The sequence below is a fragment of the Ailuropoda melanoleuca genome, chromosome 12 (assembly GCF_002007445.2).
Source record: "Ailuropoda melanoleuca isolate Jingjing chromosome 12, ASM200744v2, whole genome shotgun sequence".
Classification (NCBI taxonomy): domain Eukaryota; kingdom Metazoa; phylum Chordata; class Mammalia; order Carnivora; family Ursidae; genus Ailuropoda; species Ailuropoda melanoleuca.
The window spans coordinates 32,519,125-32,538,106 of record NC_048229.1 but is presented as its reverse complement, the minus strand read 5'-3'; the positions used below and the strand labels follow the sequence as shown (position 1 = coordinate 32,538,106).

At 53.4% G+C, this 18,982-nt stretch overlaps 1 protein-coding gene and 1 long non-coding RNA gene across 3 annotated transcripts; both read right to left on the bottom strand.

The window, feature by feature from the left end:
• Positions 1 to 2,049: 2,049 nt before the first annotated feature.
• Positions 2,050 to 14,458, bottom strand: SLC1A5 (solute carrier family 1 member 5). 2 transcript variants are annotated; one of them, XM_002923045.4, is made up of 8 exons: positions 13,328 to 14,458; positions 10,606 to 10,648; positions 10,189 to 10,236; positions 9,117 to 9,283; positions 6,793 to 7,026; positions 5,866 to 6,060; positions 5,598 to 5,732; positions 2,050 to 3,792 (listed from the first exon to the last, which is right to left on the bottom strand). In XM_002923045.4, exons 1-8 carry the CDS (start codon positions 13,888 to 13,890, stop codon positions 3,558 to 3,560), a joined length of 1,620 nt encoding a protein of 539 aa, XP_002923091.2. In that variant the 5' UTR covers positions 13,891 to 14,458; the 3' UTR covers positions 2,050 to 3,557. The 2 variants fall into 2 exon arrangements, with proteins under 2 accessions (XP_002923091.2, XP_034493920.1); XM_034638029.1 differs by having other exon boundaries at positions 10,592 to 10,648; positions 13,328 to 14,457.
• Positions 14,459 to 16,243: 1,785 nt separating this feature from the next.
• LOC117795102 lies at positions 16,244 to 18,657 on the bottom strand. The gene is made up of 3 exons (XR_004618918.1): positions 18,521 to 18,657; positions 17,568 to 17,662; positions 16,244 to 16,373 (listed from the first exon to the last, which is right to left on the bottom strand). It is a non-coding gene; the product is annotated as an uncharacterized LOC117795102 (long non-coding RNA).
• Between the last annotated feature and the right edge of the window lie 325 nt (positions 18,658 to 18,982).

Sequence of the window (18,982 nt, the reverse complement as noted above, 5' to 3'; positions counted from 1 at the left end):
AAACACCTGTGTCTGTATGTGCCTGTATACAGTAGCCCCAAACCGGAAACCACCCAGTGTCCGCTTCAGGTGAGTGCATACACAGACTGGTACACCCAGACAGTGGAATACTCGTCGGTGATTAAAAACGAAAAGGAATAAATTGATATGTGCAGAAACATGACTAAATCTCAAAGATATTATGCTATAAAAGAAGCAGGACACAAAAAGCTACCTGCTCTAGGATTCCACTAATTAGAGACAAACTAATCCTCAGTGACCCAAAGCAGATCAGTGGTTGCCTGGGCCTGGGGGCAGAGCGGGGGATAGAATGCAAAGGAGCGCCGGGTTATTTGCGGGGGTGGGAATGTCGTGTATCTTGATTGTGGTGGTTTTCACTAAATATCCATCTGTCCATTTTATCCGATTACCTACTTTAATAGATGTAGTTTATTGTATGCAAATTATACCTTAATAAGGTTGACCACCCCCCCAAAAAAAGCAGATTGGGGGAGGGAGTCCGACAGGTCCAGAAACATTGTCGCAAGGAGAGACAAAGCTGTCATTACCCTGCGCCTGCCAGCCCCCCCCCATCCCGTTACTATGAGTCTAGAATGTCGGTCCAAGCCCAACACAGGGCTACTGTGAGCACTCCCTCCCAAGCCAGGCTCCTTCGAAGGAGCAAGAGGGGTGTCCCAAAAACAGGGGTGGATGGAGCCATGGAGAAAGGGAGAGGGAGGTGCGAGCGGGGCCCCAGAGGGTGGCCGTCCAGGTGCTTTTCCTTCTGTTCTTATGTAACCTTCACAGTGGCCTTTGGGAGAGGCATAACAGAGCCATTGTCACCAGAGGGCGAGACTCCACCGTGCTTACACAAGGAGGCAGAGCTGGCGGGCCGCAGAAGCAGGACCTCAACCAGGTGACAGCCTCGAATGAAGCCCGATTCATTCATTCCGCATGTGCAAGGCACCATGCTGTACTCCGGGCCGACAGTGGTGAACAGGACAGAGATGGCTCCCTTGTGGAGCGCACGTGCTAGTGGGGACCAGGTCTGGGAGCCCCTGTCCACACACAGGAGGCTTGAAATGGTTCCAGACTTTTTAAATGACCCAGACCAGCATTTTAGGCAAAATTAGTGGCATGTGCCCAGCAAGTCTTGAAAATGGAATCGAAAAATGGGGAAATTGGAACTTGACCTAGTTATGGATTCTTTTGTATACGTATTGTATATATAGGATATGCGATATATTACACATGCATGTGTATCTCTCTTTAAACAGGCATCCTTCATAATCTAAATCTGACCCATTCCCCCCAAAGCATTAAATAGAAAATTTGAAGATGAACAACAATTTTAAGTGGGGAAAATAACGCACTCCCAGCTCCTTCCAACAACCCCAACCAATTTCCCCAAATACCATTAAAACCCTTAAAACACTTTTATAACCACCCACCAAGGATTTTTGGCATAATAGAAAGCATTGAAAATGCCAATTACTTCATTATTAAACACTTAATGAACTCATTAGTGGTTATGTTTGTGTGCGATACACAACAATTTTGCACAGAATCAGATATGAATTGTATTTTCCTTCCCCACTGCAATGATCATGAGATGTAACTAAATAAACCAAAATAAAATAAAATAAAGATTCTCAAGATACCGTCTACAATTGGACTCAGATTTGTGATGCCTCCAGGCACCTGGCAGGAGCCCACATAGGGCCCTGGGAGGGGTAGATAACGATCGGTAATGTGTAACATGTTTCAGCAATGTACAAGGCAGGATCGTCAGAGCACGTGAGGCGCGACCGATGTCATCCACATCCTGGACTCCAACAGGACTTAAGAACAGTTGCACAGGGGCGCCTGGGTGGCGCAGTCGTTAAGTGTCTGCCTTTGGCTCAGGGCGTGATCCCGGCATTACGGGATCGAGCCCCACATCAGGCTCCTCCACTGGGAGCCTTCTTCTTCCTCTCCCACTCCCCCTGCTTGTGTTCCCTCTCTCACTGGCTGTCTTTATCTCTGTCAAATAAATAAATAAAATCTTAAAAAAAAAAAAAAAAAGAACAGTTGCACAGCAGGGGTTTTTATTCAAATAGCAAATTCGGGGTTTAAAAAGAGGGAGGGGACAAGTCCTTACTGGCACTGTCCAGAGAGTGAGAGTTCAAGTATCAAGGGACACTTGCATTCCTATGTAGGTGGTTACACTGGAAAATCAATTTCTTCCCAGGAGTCGTACGAAATTTCTCAACGAGAGGATGGTCTACGCAGGCTAAAATGCACACATCTGAAGTGTACAGGTGAATATTTCTAAGTGTCTAGGTCTGTTTAAGCAACACCTGTCTCAAGATATGGAACGTTTGCTAGATTCCCTGGGCGCCTTCCCAGGCTTGAAGTCACCCTCCTAGGTCATCACGGTTTGGATTTCTCTCACTACAGATCAGTTTAGCCCGTTCCAGACCCTCATAGAAATGGAACTAGGTAGCATGAACTATTTCCAGCTCCTTTTACTCAAAATGTTATCTGTGAGATGCATCCAAATTGAATAGACCGTACATTTTTTTTCCTGCATGGCCATCCCATCATGGGAACGATTGTACTATCAATGGATACATTTCCAAATTTTGGCACTTAGGGAGAGTGGCTACAGACATTTGCGTACTGGGCTTCGGGTGGGCAGAGGTCTTCTTTTCTCTTTGCTAAGGGGGACTCCTGGGCTGCTTGGTTTAAGTATAGGTATGTTGATAAGAAACTGCCCAGCGACTTTCCCAAAGTGTCTGGACTGTTACGCATTCGCGCCTGCAGTGCGTGGGGCTCCTGTCCAATCGGTCCACCTCCTCGGCCACACTTGGTACTTGCTTTCTGCCTTTCCAACAGGTGTGTGCACTGGCAGCCCGTCGTGGTTTTTCCAGTGGTGTTTTTTGATGAACAGGTATTTTCTTGTTATGTCAACGAAGCCCAGTTTATCATGTTTGTTTTTTCTGTGTGGCTCATGCTTTTAGCCTTAAAAACATCTGATGAGATAGGCTTGACAGTTTTATTGCTCAAAAAAGGTCCTTTGGAGTGACAGCAGTCTTTGTCCTTGGTCTCCCCCACCCTGGCAGGGTCCTCTGGAGTGTTTCTGTTACTGTGGAGGGAACAGAGGGCCTGGGGACAGGGTGGGATGTACCCTAGAGTCACAACACACACACACACACACACACACACACACAACTATAGCCACCAAAATAGCCAGCAACCCATTGGAACATCCTTCTTCTCCAAGAGGGCAGAAGTCCATGTGACGACCTGTGCCCTGAGAGGGGGAGCCCAGAAGGACACATTTACATTATTTCTCCATCTTGTTTCCTAGCCTTGGGTGGGAACAGGAATTGAGGGCTGGGGAAGATGTGGGGAGAAGATACACATACACACATATACCCCAGCACTGAGGCCTTCCAGATCTGATGTCTGAGAGGCGGGAAGAGTGGCTGGGGCCCCTGGATCCCCTGAGAGTGCAGGCAGGATCTCCAGAGCCCGGGTTCATGATCCCAATGTTCAGAGCGCCCCCATCAGGGCAGGGAACCTCCCTACGGGGTTTACATAACTGATTCCTTCTCGCAGGGATCCGCATTCCCAGCAGGTCCCAGACAGCGTTGGAGAAGGGGGTTCCCCTCCTCGGTGGGGACGGGCAGTGAAGACAAGGGCACCTCGCCCTTCACTTGGATCAACTCTGGCACCGAACTCCGCAACTCTGAGCGATCCACGTAATTCTGGAGGAGTCCCGCGCCAAAGGCATCACCTTCCACGTTGAGGACGGTACAGGACCGGTCCCTAAAGGGGCAGGAATGACAGGGAAGTGAGTGGGAGGGGAGAGGGTAGGGCCCAACCCTCCCGCTTTCCTCCTGCTTCTCCCCCCAAAGCTTGGAGTCCCCACGGTGCCCTCCTTCATGGAACCCTGTTTGACTCCTAGACCCAGCTCATCCCTCCATCTTCACAGGATCCCAAGTATCCCTTCCTCCTAGAACATCAAAGATCTCTTCATGCAGAATGCAAGAAGCCCCCTATCTCTCTTCTTTCCTGTGGAATCCCAAGGTATCCCACACTTTCTCTGCCTTCCGTCTCCTGGGGCCTCAGAAGAACCATCCACCTCTCTTCTTCCCCCTGAAATACTACTTCCTCACCCAGGCCTTTCTACTGATAATCCTAAAGATCTCTTTTCACTTCCTCTTTATACTTTGTGTGTGCCATTTTAGAGAAGTGAGCTATAATTTATATACCAGAAAATTCACCCTTTAAAAAAAATTTATTTATTTGAGAGAAAGAGAGAGTGAAAGAGAATGAACAGGTGGGAGGGGTAAAAGGAGAGGCAGAAGCAGGCCCCCCACCAAGCAGGGAGCCCAACACAGAACTCGATCCCAGGACCGTGAGATCATGACCTGAGCTGAAGGCAGACGCTTAACCGACTGAGCCACCCAGGAGCCCCAAATTCACGCTTTAAAAGTATACAATCCGGGGGAACCTGGGTGGCTCAGTTGGTTGAATGTCTGACTCTATTTCAGCTCAGGTCATGATCTTGCCCCGTGTCGGGCTCCACACTAGGCGTGGAACCTGCTTAAGATTCTCTCTCCCTCTGCCCCTCCCCTTGGGCCCAACCTGCTTAAGATTCTCTCTCCCTCTGCCCCTCCCCTTGGGCCCCCTCCCTCACGAATGCACACGTTCTCTCTCTCTCTCAAAAAAAAAAAGTATACAACCCAGCAGTTCTTAGTATATTCAGAGTTGTACAACCATCGCCGCTATTTAATTCTGGGACGTTTTCATTGCCCTAAAAAAGACAGCCCCACACCCACCAAGCAGTTATCCCCCATTCCCTCCTCCTCCCCCAGCCCCTGCCAACTGCTAATCTACAGTCCACAGAGTTGCCTATTCTGGACATCGCACAGAAATGGAATCGTGCACTACGGGGTCCTTCGTGTTCTGCCTTCTTTCACTTCGCATGAGGTTTTCAAAGGTCCACCACGTGATAGCATGTATGTGTCCATGCTTCATTTCACTTTATTGCTAAATCATATTCCATTGTTATGGATATATATTTTACGTACCCATTCGTCAGTTGACAGACATTGGGTTATTTCCACCTGTTTGCTATTATGAATAATGCCGCTACGAACGTTCATGTACAAGTTTTTGTGACCATGTTTTCAATTCTCTTGGCATTATACCTAGGAGTGATGTGGCTGAGAAACAGTAACTCTTACCAGGGGTTCTAATAAGGGAGTTACATGTTTATGTCATCTGATCCTCAAGGAAACACCATTCTCTCCATCTTACAGATGGAGAAACTGAGACGAGATAAAGGACTCGACCTGGGTCATAGTACCTATCAGAGGTGGCACTGGGATTTGAACACGAGCAGCCTGGCCTAAGAATCCGCGCTATTAACCACTGGGGCACACTCCCTCTCTGGGGTCCTTCTTAGAACCCCCAAGATGCCTTCCTTCCCACTGATTACAATGTTCAAGATACCATCCCCTTTCTTCCTCTCCTCTTCTGCCCACAGACTCTCAATGACCCTCTTGCTCACCCCCTTTCCCCGAGGGCTACCCGTTAGGCCCCTGAAGCCCCAAAGCCACACTTACACTAGCCAGTCCACAGCCAGGATCAAGGAGATGTCCTCAACCGGCAGGTTGACTGCCTCCAGGATGATGGCCAGAGTGAGGACGCCTCCGGCGGGAATGCCCGCAGCCCCCACACTGGACGCCGTGGCGGTGACCCTGGGGGAAGAGCGCGGAGGTCAAGGAGAGGGGCCTCGGCAGCGGGAGAAGCTGGCTCCCTCCAGCCTGCGTCCATTCTCGGGGAAGGGGTCAGATGGGCCGGGGGTCCTGGCCGCTGCCGCCCCACACTCACAGGATGGTGATGATCTTCACGAAGTCCAGGGTTCGCTGGTTGAGCTGTGCAATGAACACCGCGGCCACACACTGGAAGAGCGCCGCACCATCCATGTTGACAGTGGCACCGATGGGCAGGATGAAGCGGCTGAGGTGCTTGGCGACGCCGTTCCTCTCCTCCACGCACTTCATCATCAGCGGCAGCGTGGCGGAGCTGAGGGGAGGCGTGTCAGTCAGCGCATGTGACCCGCCCCCTGCCGAAGCCCCGCCCAGCCTACCACCCCACTGGCCAATCAGCGCACTGCAGGCTCCGCCCACCAGCCTAGACCCCTCCCCACCCACCCCCAGCCCTCCCCAGCCCTCCATGCCCTTCTTTCCCCAAAGCCAGAGGCTTCTGGGATCCTGCAGAATGCTAGGATTCCAAAATATAGGAGTCCTGGACCCGCTGGGAGATAGACTGCTATCCTGCAAAATACACACAAAAATTCAAGCCTAAATTCTATAATGCCTCGGAGCTCACTGACCCACACTCCATACCCGCTCCACCAATAACAGATTTTGGCGAAGTATTGCTATTCTCTTGGGAACGCTGCTGTGGGGGAGGGCCAGGTGCTGAGGGCACAAGTGGACAAAATGCCTAGAAGAGGGTGGAAAGGGCTCCTAGAGACTGGATCCAGGGTGGAGCGCTAGACCATTGTCCCCCAAGGCCAGGCCTTGTGGAGCAGGAGGGGTTCTCAGGAAGGAAAGAAGAAATCTCCAAGACAGTGGTTTTCTAATGGGGGGGGCGGGAATTGTTCCAGAATCTTATGAGAAACAAAAGTATGGCCCCTGTACCCAGATCCAGTGTCCCCAAATACAAAATTTCAAGGGTCTCCAGCTATCTGATGCCCACGCCAGGTCCCTTTAAAGCTTAAAAATCCTGCACTCGTCTGTCCCAAGGCCGTACCTAGAAGAGGTCCCGAAGGCAGTGGCCAGCGCGGCCACGATACCCCACAGGAAGCGGTAGGGGTTTTTGCGGGTGAAGAGGAAGTAGATGAAGGGCAGCACCAGGAGCCCGTGGATGGCGTGGCCCAGCAGGCAGCACAAGATGTATTTGCCGAGACTGGCGAAGAGCATCCCCACGTCCTCCATCTCCACGATCTTGCCAGCCACGAGGAACAAGATGCCCACCGGGGCATACCTAAGTGGCCAGGAGACAGATTGCGGCTTCTGACCATGTGTCCACGCAGGACCAGGCTCTGTGCTCAGTACACAGCCCGACCACGGCCTCCCTTGCAGGCAGGAAACACCCAGAGCCGCGTGTGAAGTTCGGGCACCTTCCTTGCCATCCTCCAAGCTCTCTCCCCTTGAAAATACCGCAGCAGGGAGATGAAGCAGCCTGGGGGTTTCTATCGCCACATGGCGTAGAATCACTAACCAGATTTGCACTGAACACGTGGCCCCCGTGAGTGAGTCATTGACATGTTCTGGGTTCGTTTGTTACAGCAGCTAAGACGATTTAAGCCGATACAATCTCTCCCCACATCACGAGAAATAAAAAGTCCGTGGCTCGTGTCTTAATAACAACCCACAGATACGAAGCATTTATGATGGGCTGAGCCCTGGACATGACTGAATCTTTACCATAATCCCACACAAGCTCCTATTTAAAATCTAAGAGGTCTGGGGGCGCCTGGGTGGCACAGCGGTTAAGCGTCTGCCTTCGGCTCAGGGCGTGATCCCGGCGTTATGGGATCGAGCCCCACATCTGGCTCTTCTGCTGGGAGCCTGCTTCTTCCTCTCCCACTCCCCCTGCTTGTGTTCCCTCTCGCTGGCTGTCTCTATCTGTCGAATAAATAAATAAAATCTTTAAAAAATAAAATAAAATAAAATCTAAGAGGTCTGTAGGGGCGCCTGGGTGGCGCAGTCGTTAAGCGTCTGCCTTCGGCTCAGGGCATGATCCCGGCGTTATGGGATCGAGCCCCACATCTGGCTCTTCTGCTGGGAGCCTGCTTCTTCCTCTCCCACTCCCCCTGCTTGTGTTCCCTCTCTAGCTGGCTGTCTCTCTGTCAAATAAATAAATAAAATCTTTAAAAAAAAAATCTAAGAGGTCTGTAAAACAGGGACATTAAGGCTACCGGCCTCGTAGGAATGTTGGAGGAAGTGGGGCACCCCGGGAAATGCCCTGAAAGCTCTTTGTACACAGTGGTTTATAAACTTTTGCTGGAATTATCATCACCTTCTCCTGGAGTAACGATCCCAGGGGGGCTCGTGCCTCCCAGCCAGGAGGCCTCCCAAACTGCTGTCCCGGTTTGATCACTATGGCTAGCTGTCGCCCAAACCCCTTCCCCTCTTTGGTAACAGAAGAAAGGCCCAGTAGCCCAGCGACCTGCACAGCTAGGCTTGGCCAAATGCCCAAGCTCCGGCCAGGGGCATGTGCCCAGGAGTTACACAAGTGACGCACTTGATACATATTACCCGATACTGTTCACTGTCGGCATGCTATAGGTCAGGCGGTGTCCCAAGAAGTTTCCACTCATTTGTGCCTGGTACTGTCAGTCCCATTTTCCAGATGGGGAAACCAGGGCAGAGTGCGATAAGGAACTTGTTATAGGGCACACAGGTGGGAAGTCGTAATGATCATGATCATAGCTAACATAAGTGAACGTTCAGGAGGTGCTAGACATTGAAATCACTTTATAAGTGCTTTACCTAGACCTCCTATTACTTATGTCATCTTCACAATAACTTGGGACATTTGATCCCATTCAAATCTCTGCAAGGGAGATGCATTCAATGGGACACCTGGGTGGCACAGCGGTTAAGCGTCTGCCTTCAGCTCAGGGCGTGATCCCGGCGTTACGGGATCGAGCCCCACATCAGGCTCCTCTGCTATGAGGCTGCTTCTTCCTCTCCCACTCCCCCTGCTTGTGTTCCCTCTCTCGCTGGCTGTCTCTGTCTCTGTCAAATAAATAAATAAAATCTTTAAAAAAAAATGTTTAAAAAAAAAAGGGAGATGCATTCACTAAGCTGTGGCCACAGCTCGGCTGGCTTTTTGTCACTTCCAGGAGGATCCAGAAAGTGCTGGTGTCAAGTCTCGGCACCCATGGACTACAACGCTGTCCTCATCTTATAATGAAGACACTGAGGCACAGAGAGGGCAGGTCACTTGCCCAAAGTCACACAGCCAGAGGACGGTCAACGCTGGGTGTGAATCCAGGCCATCTGGATGCAAGGAGCAGATAGACGGAGGGTGGCCCCCTCCCGCATNCCCGCCCTCCCCCCACCTACCACATGATCCAGGAGACCAGCACCATGGTTGCGTCATTGAAGGAGTTGAAGAAGCGGATGAGCAGCTCCCCCTCGGGCCCCAGCTTCCGCAGGGCCACCCCAAAGACAATGGCAAACACCACCAGGCCCAGGATGTTCATACTCTCCACCTCCCTGCCAATGGGCACCTTTGGGGAAGGAACAGATTGGGATGGGAGGAGGCTGCTCGGTCAACCTGCACAGTCACTAAGGGCCTGTCCTGGGCCCTGCTGGGACCCAAAGCGGACAAAACAGCTCCTGGAGCTCATTTGTCCCTTCTTCCCAAGGCTCACAGTCCAGGTCCAGGAGAAATAGACCTGTCATCAAGAGTGATTAGAATAGGGAAACCCAGGGGAGTGTGGGAACTGAGGGGGGATGCCCGCTTGGCGGGTGGTGTGGTGGGGGAATCAGGGAGGGCTTCATGGAGGAAGGGGCTGAGATCAGGAGAACAGGAGGATTAATCACATAAAGAGAGGTGATAGAAGATTCTGGAGAGGGGAAACAACGTGCAACAGTCTGGAAATGAGAGCACCTTGTGGGCACACAGAAGGACATTCGCTGTGGCTGGAAGAGGCTGGCCACAGTCAAGACATGAGGCTGGGTGGGCAGCTGGGCAGAACCCTGACTTCACAGGGTCTCATGGATTGTGGCAAAGAGCCTGGGCTTTCTTCCGAGGGCACTAGGGAGCATAACGGGACTCTGGGTAGGGGAGAGACAAGGTCAGGTTTGTGCTTTGGAAAGACTACTTTGTGCCAGGCTGAGGGTAGGTGGGACAGGAGGAGCCGGGAGCCCACAGGAGAGGGGGCCAGGGCAGGGTGGGGTGGGGTGGGGGCAGAAGAGAAGTCTGCACGGGGGAGGGAGAAGAAGGGGCCAAAAATGGAGAGACCAGAAAAGAGAAATTGGGCAGCGGCTGCAGAGAGAATAAAACAAATACCACCAAACGTCAGAAGACACCTGTGGGGGGAGCAAACAAAGGCTGGGGTGGGAACAAAATGGAAAAACCCCAACAACAGGCCGAGGGATGGGGCCCCAGCCCCCCTTCCCCGGCTCTCACCTTCACCTTGGTTCCGTTGATCCATCTGTTCTCATAGGAGGTACTGTACTGCAAGTGGGGGTGGGCGAGAGTCAGTATCAACCCCCCCAGGGGCTCCCCCACCCCATCCTGGCGCTAACAGTGTTCCTAAGCACCCCTAAACACGATCTCCTTGCGTCCTGCCAGCAACCCCACGGAGGCGGGATTTTCATACCACGTGCCCATTTTCCAGAAGCTCAGAGAGGAAAAGGCACTTGCCCAGGGTCACACAGCTAGAATGAGAACCCAGAAGGGCTCAGAACCCATATTCTCCTTTCTCGATGACAGGCAATGGAGGGGTTTCACAGGCCACCCAAAAGCAGGCACCCAGTGGGGGCAACTGGCTGTCTCCCTCCCTGCCCGCCCCCCACCCCTCGGGACATACCCCCAAGGACTCACTGAGCGGAAGGCTGCAGACACCAGGTTGGAGGGGAAGATATTTCTGCAGAGACAGACACAGAGGGGGGCACGTTATTAAATTCCCCAGGGGGAGGTTGGGGGAGGGCAGGTGTCTGAAGGGCCGCATTGGCCTCTTGGGATGGGAAGAACCTTGGAGGCCCCGTTGGCACCCAGAAGTGGTCCCCACCCATGCCTCAGGCCAGGTGTGGGCAGGCAGAGTTGGGTCCTGGCCTGCTCGCTTTTCCAGGGGGTGGAGAGTCTGAGTTGGCCTGCTAGGGCCCTGCAGGCTGGCCTGCTAGCCCCTGCTAGCCCCAGCCAGCCCCAAGGGATTGCAGACTGGACGTGAAGAATGCTGGCTTCCCAAGGCAGGATCGGGCAGGGTCACCCAGGGCCTCAGCTCCACCCCAGGCAGCAAACTTAATACCCTGGGCATCTTGCATCAGCCACTTCCTCCCAGAGGGCTGAGAAAAGCTCGGGCCCCAGGGGCTGGGCTGAGTGGGTCAGAGGGTATGGGGAAGATATGGGTGTGTCAGAAAGGCAGTGAGAGAGTGACAAGGGATGACTGTCTGTGTCGTGAATGTGTATCTGTGTGGCGGCATGCATTCAACCCCAGGGAGCATGTCAGGGCGTGGGACAACAGCCTCCTGTGTGTCGGAGTGGGACGAAAATTACAGCAAATGTGTCTACAGTCCCTGAAGTCCTTGACATAAATCCACTCCTTTATTTATTTTATTTTTTATTAAGTAGACTCCCCGCGGTGCAGCAGGGTGGCTCAGTGGGTTGAGCGTCTGCCTTCAGCTCAGGTCATGATCCTGGAGTCCCAGGATCAAGTCCCGCATTGGGCTCCCTGCTCAGCAGGGAGTCTGCTTCTCCCTCGGCCCCTCACCTTGCTTGTGCACTCTCCCTCTCTCAAATAAATAAATAAAATCTTTTTTTTTAATAAATAAAAAGTAAGTAGTTTCCCCGCCCAGCATGGAGCCCAACGCAGGGCTTGAACTCACGACCCTGGGATGGAGACCTGAGCTGAGATCAAGAGTCCAACGCTTCACCCACGGAGCCGCCTGGGTGCCCCTAAATCCACTCATCTGATCCTCACGCCAGCCCTCTGATCCCCGACTTACAGAATAGGGAACCAAGGCACAAAAAGGGAAAGAAACCTGCCTTGGCTGGGAAGTGGCCGAGCTGGGATTTGCCCCAGCCAGCAGGCTGCGTAGTTCCAGCCCCCCCCCCGCGGCCGCCCCCCCGCGAGGTGGGTGGACAGCTGTGCGGGTTCGTGTTCAGAGCCGTGGGACGGCGTTGGTGTGCATGGGCTCTTGAGCACGGATGTTTGGGCAACGCTCGATGTACTGGTGTGGTGACTGCCACCGTGAGTGGCTGCGTCAAGGGATGCTAGTATCCTGTGTGCGTGTGAGTGCACGTTTGACAACTGGTGTAAGGCCATGCGTCAGCATGAGAGGCCGCAGCTGCGGCTGAGTGTGTGTCCAGCTGTGTGCCAACTGGCTCTGAAGTTGTGCGGTTCTGAGATGTTCCAGCTAAGTCTCGGAGGAGCTGGCCGAGTGACAGTCCTCTTTTGGCACGCAGCGGGAGCCTGTACACATCAACAGTCTCCGAGTGGGTGCCCCCGTTGGCCAGAAGGCCTGTACCCGCCCAGGCCCGGCAGGGCAGGGTCAGGACCCTGCTAATCTCCCCCAGCCAGGCGGCGCCCATCCACTGCAAGTTCCAGACACCAAGCCTGCCCCCCAAGTCTCTCATCTCAGCCGACCCGGATGCCCCAAGTGGTTGGGAGAACCCAGTTCCGTGACTCATCATTTCCTCCCACCACTTCCAGGAAGTCCCCAACCAGCCTGGAGATAGTGAATCAACAGCCCCCAAAGGCAAGGCCGTGTGGACCCAGGGGTCTGCCCTCCTCAAAATGGGGAGAGCCATTCTTGGGTGGGGAGCAGAGATCAGAAGGAAAAGAGTCTGCTCCCTTTCTAACTGGCCCCCTTCTATGCAGCCTCTTGTGGGTTTGGGGGTGGTGGTGGTGGAGGGAAAGTCCAGACAGGCTCCCCAGACAGGAGGAAACGGAAAGGAAAGTCGACGAGGTGGCAGGGTTTAACAGGAACATATAAAAGGGAAGCTGCCAGACTGGGCGGGGAAGGGAGGCTGAGAAAAGAACCTGGTTGTGTCCTGGTGACACGTAGTGTGGGGAGTCCTGGGGCTGGAGGTCACTCGGATCTCCTCAGGGTCCCCCATGGACTCCTTACCAAGGGGATATAAGCCCTCTGACCCTGGACTCAAATCTTGATCCAAAAGCCCCATCCCAAGGCCCTTAGACCCCAAATCCCCTTCCAAGTCCCCCCTCCTCCCAGGATCCTCTCCCCTCCCAGGAGACCCTCTTATGTCCCCTCCCTCCCTACAAACTCCCCAAGCATCACTCTTTCTTCCCTCTATAAGACCTCCTTGTTCATCTCCTTCTTGTAGGGTCCCCGCCTATGTCTCCAGGCGCCCACGTTAGAAGCCTCCTTCCCCAGGGGTCGGTCCTCACCCGCTGTCCTCTGACCCTCCTCAAAGGGCCACCATCACCATCCCTCACCATCCCGTTCTGTCTTCCCAGGCCCCGGGGATGCCCTCTCCTGTTCACGTGGCCACTCCCGCCATCCCTAACACACGTCCCCTCCCCACGTGGCTGAGGCACCCCCTTCCTCCCCCCCCCCACTCCACCGGGCGGGCGGGGTCTGACCTCACAAGATCCAGGAACGAATCGAGGACTTCCTTGCTGGGGGCTTCTTCCACAGCTCCCGTGGTCGCGACCGAGGCGTTGATGGCGGCGAAGGCGGCGCCCGGCTGCAGGGCCAGCGCCAAGCCCACGCCGAGCGCGGACGCCAGCAGCGTGGTGACCAGGAAAAAGAGCAGCGCCCAGGCGCCCAGGCGGCCGAGCGCGCTCGAGTCCAGGCTGGCGGCGCCGCCGATCAGGCTGCACACCACCAGCGGCAAGATAATCATCTTCAGCAGGCGCAGCAGCAGCTCGCCCGGGAAGGCGAAGGCCGCCAGGCGCGCGGGGCCCAGAGCTACCGCGCCGCCGGCCCCCGAGACCCCCAGACCCAGAGCCACGCCGGCCACCACCGCCACCACGGTCAGCAGCACCAGCAGGTTGGCGCGAAGGCAGCGGCGCACCCGGTCCCGGGAACATCCGCCTCCTGCCGCGTCTGGCTCCTCTGGAGGGACCAACGTCGGGGCACCGTTCGCGGTGGGCTCAGCCGCCGCGAACCCCTTCGGGTCTCCCCGAGGCGAATCGGCCACCATGATGAACGCCCCGGAGTTCCTTAGCGCCTGGAAGCTGGGCGCGCTTGGGACTCCTTCCTGGGACGCGGGCGTTCCTTAGAACCGAGAGTTTGTAACACAGCCTGGAGGCTGGAACTTTGGACGGTTCCCTGGAGTTGGGAATTCACAGCGCCTTGGTTCCTGGAATGTCTGAAATCCCCAAGCTGGGCGCTGAGGCTCTTCTGCTCTCCCAGGTTGCGTCCGGCGGGCGAAATCTGGGAGCACTTGGGTTTCTCGGCCCCAGGGATGGGAATACGGGAGTTTATCAGGCTGGGACCTGGGGTCCTTGGCTCTGGTCCTCAAGAGGCCAGGTCCTGGTAGCGGAGATCCGGGAGGCAGGGATCCGGGGTGCCGGAAACCGAGGCTGGGGAACCTGAACCTGGGGGGCGGGAGACAAAGCTCCGGGAAGAGGGGAGCCAGGCTCTGGAGTCCGGGAGGGGAGATCCGGGCCCCTGGGTGCGGAAGGCGGCGGTCCGGGACCCCGGGAGGTAACGGTAGCGGGTGCGAAAAGAAGCTCCCGGCCGCGCCGCGTGGCTCTGAGCCCGCCGGGCGGAAGCTTCCAGGATTAAGGGCAGGGGCGAGGCTTGAGAAGGCGGGGAGCGAACCGCGGGCACCGATTGGCTGAGGCGCGTTCGGAGCCTTCCTGCGCGCGAGAGGTGGTGCTGAAGCCAGAGTCTGGCCAAGTCACCCATAGAAGGCCGACGAACTAAGTCTAGCTATAGCGAGGGGCGGGGCACCGGAGGGGACGGGGACGGGGCCCAGCTGGGGGCGGGGCGTTGAGGGGAAGCTTTTTTCCCGCCAAAGGAATCCGGACGTGGGTGGGGGCCGTTAACCTACAACGGTTCTCCGGCTCGAGGGTCTCAAGAAAGCGCGAGTGAGCCGCAGGTGGCACAACCCAGCCTGCAATGCCCCCGCCCTGAGTTCGGTCTTTCGTCGCCCCTCGGAACTCAAATTCCTCGAATGTAAAATGCAGATTATTAAAGCTCATCCCACACATGATTGGTGTAAGATTTAAATTAGATGGAGTTATTTATTTAATAATGTTAATAACTTAAAAAAATAAATGTTCCAGGGGCGCCTGGCTGGCTCAGTCCGTGGAGCGTGCGACTCTTTCAGTCAGTAAAGCATGCAACTCCTGATCTTGGGATTGTGAGTTCTAGTCCCATGTTGGCTGTAGAGATTACTTAAAAAAAAAAACAAAAAAAAAAAAAAAAAAAATTAGGGGAGGGCGCCTGGGTGGCTCAGTCGGTTAAGCAACTGCTTTGGGCTCAGGTCATGATCGTTGGGATCCATCCCGCATGGGGCTCCCTGCTCAGTGGGGAGCCTGCTTCTCCCTCTGCCCCTCACCCAGCTCATGCTTGCTCGCTCTCTCTCTCAAATAAATAAATAAAATCTTTTATAAATAAATAAATAATAAAACTATAAATAAATATTCCCAGTTGAGAACCCAACACATCAATAACGGCAGTCCTTAGATTAGGACTGTAATCCACTCCCCCCTGGATATGTAATTCACAATTCACCAGTTAAAAATTAGATTTCAATCTAACAACTGTGCTGATGATTTTACAAATGCTTTCACCAAATATTTCCCCATATATATTTTTTAAAAGTAGGCTCCACACCCAGCATGGAGCCCAGTACGGGACTTGAACTCAGGGCTCCGAGATCAAGACCTGAGCTGGGATCAAGACTCCGGCACTTAACAGACTGAGCCACCCAAGCGCAGCTTTTTTTTTTTCTTCCCCTTTTAAGGTAAGATGCACATAGAATGAAATGCACAGATTGTAAGCACCATGTGCTGATTTCGATAAATGCATAGGTCTGATTTCACTGGAACCTTCGTAACTGCTGATGAGGTGGACCCTACTATTATACGCGTTCTTCGATGTGCAAAACTGGGGCGTAGGGCCAGAGCAAGTCACGAACCTTGAGGCCACTCCTGAAAAGGCAGGAGTTGCATGCCTGCCTCCCAAGTTCCTAACCCTACCTATTGGGTTGCCTCCCTAAATTCCTTCTTGGTCATTTGAGTCGTTTCCAGTGAATCAGTCACAATTCCCTACTCCTCCCGGAAGTGTTGCAATCCTAATTCCTTGCGGCGCCTGGGTGGCTCAGTCAGTTGAGCATCTGACTCTTGGTTTCCATCTCGGGATCGTGAGATTGAGCCCCCCATGGGGCTCTGCACTCAGTGCGGAGTCTGCTGGAGATTCTCTCTCCCTCTGGCCCTCCCACTCGTGCTCTCTCTCTCTCAGATAAATAAATACATCTTAAACCAAAAAAAAAAAAAAGAAGAAGAAGAAGAAGAAATCCTAATTCCTTCCCCAGCTGTCCTGTTCTCTGAGGACGTTTCAGGCGTTGGCATTTGCTCCAAGACTGTAGACAGTGATAACCTCAGAAGCTCCATCGTGCGGCAGCTGTTGTGGCCTCAGGCAAGTCACAACCTCTGTGAGCCTCGGTCTCTGCACCTGTAAAATGGGAAGAAGAAGAATAGATCACACCTCCTTGGGTGCTGTGAGGGTCAAATGAGATCCTATGTTTAAAGCATTTAGACAGGGTGCAGGTTAGCCTTTTAAAAAGTTAACTGGTACTATTCCTAAAATTGCTGTTATTATTACTGGGGAACACGGTTTGGGCTCAGACAGTTTTGGGTGCTGCTGGGCCCTGGTGGTGAGCTCTCCGTCCTGGTCACTGCCAGCCCTAGACCCAAACCCACTTGGGAAGGAGCTTCGAGAACTTCCGGGGACATCCTACAGGACCTCAGACATTGGCGCCAGGTGAGCTGAGATCTGCCCCGGCTCTGAAGACGTGTCACCCAGGCACTCACAGTGGTGTGGACCTCCTTCCGGTGTCTCTGAGACACTCTCCCCCCTCCAAGTCCATCCTCAACTACTTCAAGAAGCCCCCACCCCCTTGGGGCGCCTGGGTGGCTCAGTCATTAAGCGTCTGCCTTCGGCTCGGGTCATGATCCCAGGGTCTTGGGATCAAGCCCCTCATCAGGCTCCCTGCTCCGCTGGGAGCCTGCTTCTTCCTCTCCCACTCCCCCTGCTTGTGTTCCCTCTCTCACTGGCTGTCTCTCTGTGTGTGTGTGTGTCAAATAAATCAATAAAATCTTTTAAAGAAAAAAAAAAGCCCCCACCGCCATCCCACCTTTGTAGACTGAAGTCGTATTCATTTAACAAATTCCCGCTCAGCTCCCCCTGGCCTTGGTTGTGGGCTAGAGCATGTGGGCATGCAAGCTGCACTGACATGGGTTCGAATCCTGACTTCACCACTTACCGGCTGACTATCAGTTTCCTCATTTGTCCTGGAGCCGACGTGAGCATAAATTCGAACGTGCACACAGTGACCCTAGATACAAAATGTGAGGGGCTGATTCCCAAGCACTTTGTCCTACAAATATTCCTTGAGCCCTTACTAAGGGCCAAGTGCTATTCAATGTGTGTGGATTCGGCAGTGAGAAAAAAAAAGAAAAAGAAAAAGAGAGAAAAGAAAAGAGAAAAGAAAAAAAAGAAAAGAAAAGAAAAGAAAAGAGAAAGGAAAGGAAAGGAAAGGAAAGGAAAGGAAAGGAAAGGAAAGGAAAGGAAAGGAAAGGAAAGGGAAAGACAAAACTCCTTGCCAGCATTCTAGTGTGGGGAGACAGGGAAATAACCTTAGCTTACCAGAGGGTAAGTTCTGGAGAAAGCTGAAGTTACATGGCAGGGAGGTGGAGCGGTCATGATGGGCCTCTCTGAGGCGGTGACATTTGCAAAGGGACCTGTATGACAAGAAGGAGACTTCAATACAGAAAGAACATTCTATGGGGTGCCTGGGTGGCACAGCGGTTAAGCGTCTGCCTTCGGCTCAGGGCGTGATCCTGGCATTATGGGATCGAGCCCCACGTCAGGCTCCTCTGCTGTGGGCCTGCTTCTTCCTCTCCCTCTACCCTTGCTTGTGTTCCCTCTCTAGCTGGCTGTTTCTATCTCTGTTGAATAAATAAATAAAATCTTTAAAAAAAGAAAAAAAGAACATTCTAGGGTAAAGGAAGAGCAGGTGCCAAGCCCTGAGGCGGCAGGAGGAGAGGCAGGAGCAAATAGTGTCAAGATATTATCTTATCTCCGCTAAGTCTTGAGATCACAGACTCGTACTGATTTGGAAGCAGCAGGGACCTGAGGTGTGTTGTGGCCCAAACCCTTCAACCTCTATCAGACACTGTGGCTACCCCTGCAGTTGGCTCCTCCCCAAACAGAGGCATTTCTTTCACGGGATCATCATCTAGTCTGAGCTCAATGTTTGGCCCTGTGATGGGTGGTGCCGGGGACCAATACATTCCTGGCTCTGTCCTCTGGGGACGCACGGTACAATGAGGGAGATCACCCTCCTGCCTCCAACCTGCCCTCCACCCATCCCCAGAGGGGGATGACCCAGAGTGAGCATGGCAGGGATGGGGAGCCCGGAAGGGATGCTTGACCCAACCTGGGGGTCAGGGAGGGCTTCCTGGGGGAGGGGACATCCCAGCTGGGATAGCAAAGGGTTGGACCAAGCCCAGGGAGAGAGTATTCCAGGCAAAGGGACCTGTGCTTGCAAAGCCCCAGTGTTGAGAAGAGCCCAGAACGTTCCCAAGCGTGGATCTCACCTGGTCACCCCACCCTCTGAGCGGCTTCCTTTGGGATAAAGTCCAAATTCTTCAGCTGGACATCTGTCTATACAGGAATTCATTCCTTCAATCAGTCAACAAACCACATCCACAGGACAGAACACAGAGAGACGTCAAATAGAATGAGACAGATGAGGAAGTGGGTGGAGGGCAGGTTTCAGTAATAAATTGGGTGTCAAGAAATATTGTTAAAGAGGAACACACGGGGTGCGGGAAGGGGGTGTAGGGGACAAGATACCCTATCATCTGCAGGGAAAAGCAAATATTGAACAGCCTCTCTCTCAAATGCATTGACTATCTCTGCAAGAATCCACAGAAGAGCTCTCGCTCTCTCTCTCAAATAAATAAATAAACGAAATCTTAAATTAAAAAAAAAAAGAACCCATAGAAGGTGCTCAAAGTGGTGGCTTTCAGAAAGAAAAGCGTGGGGGCGCCTGCGTG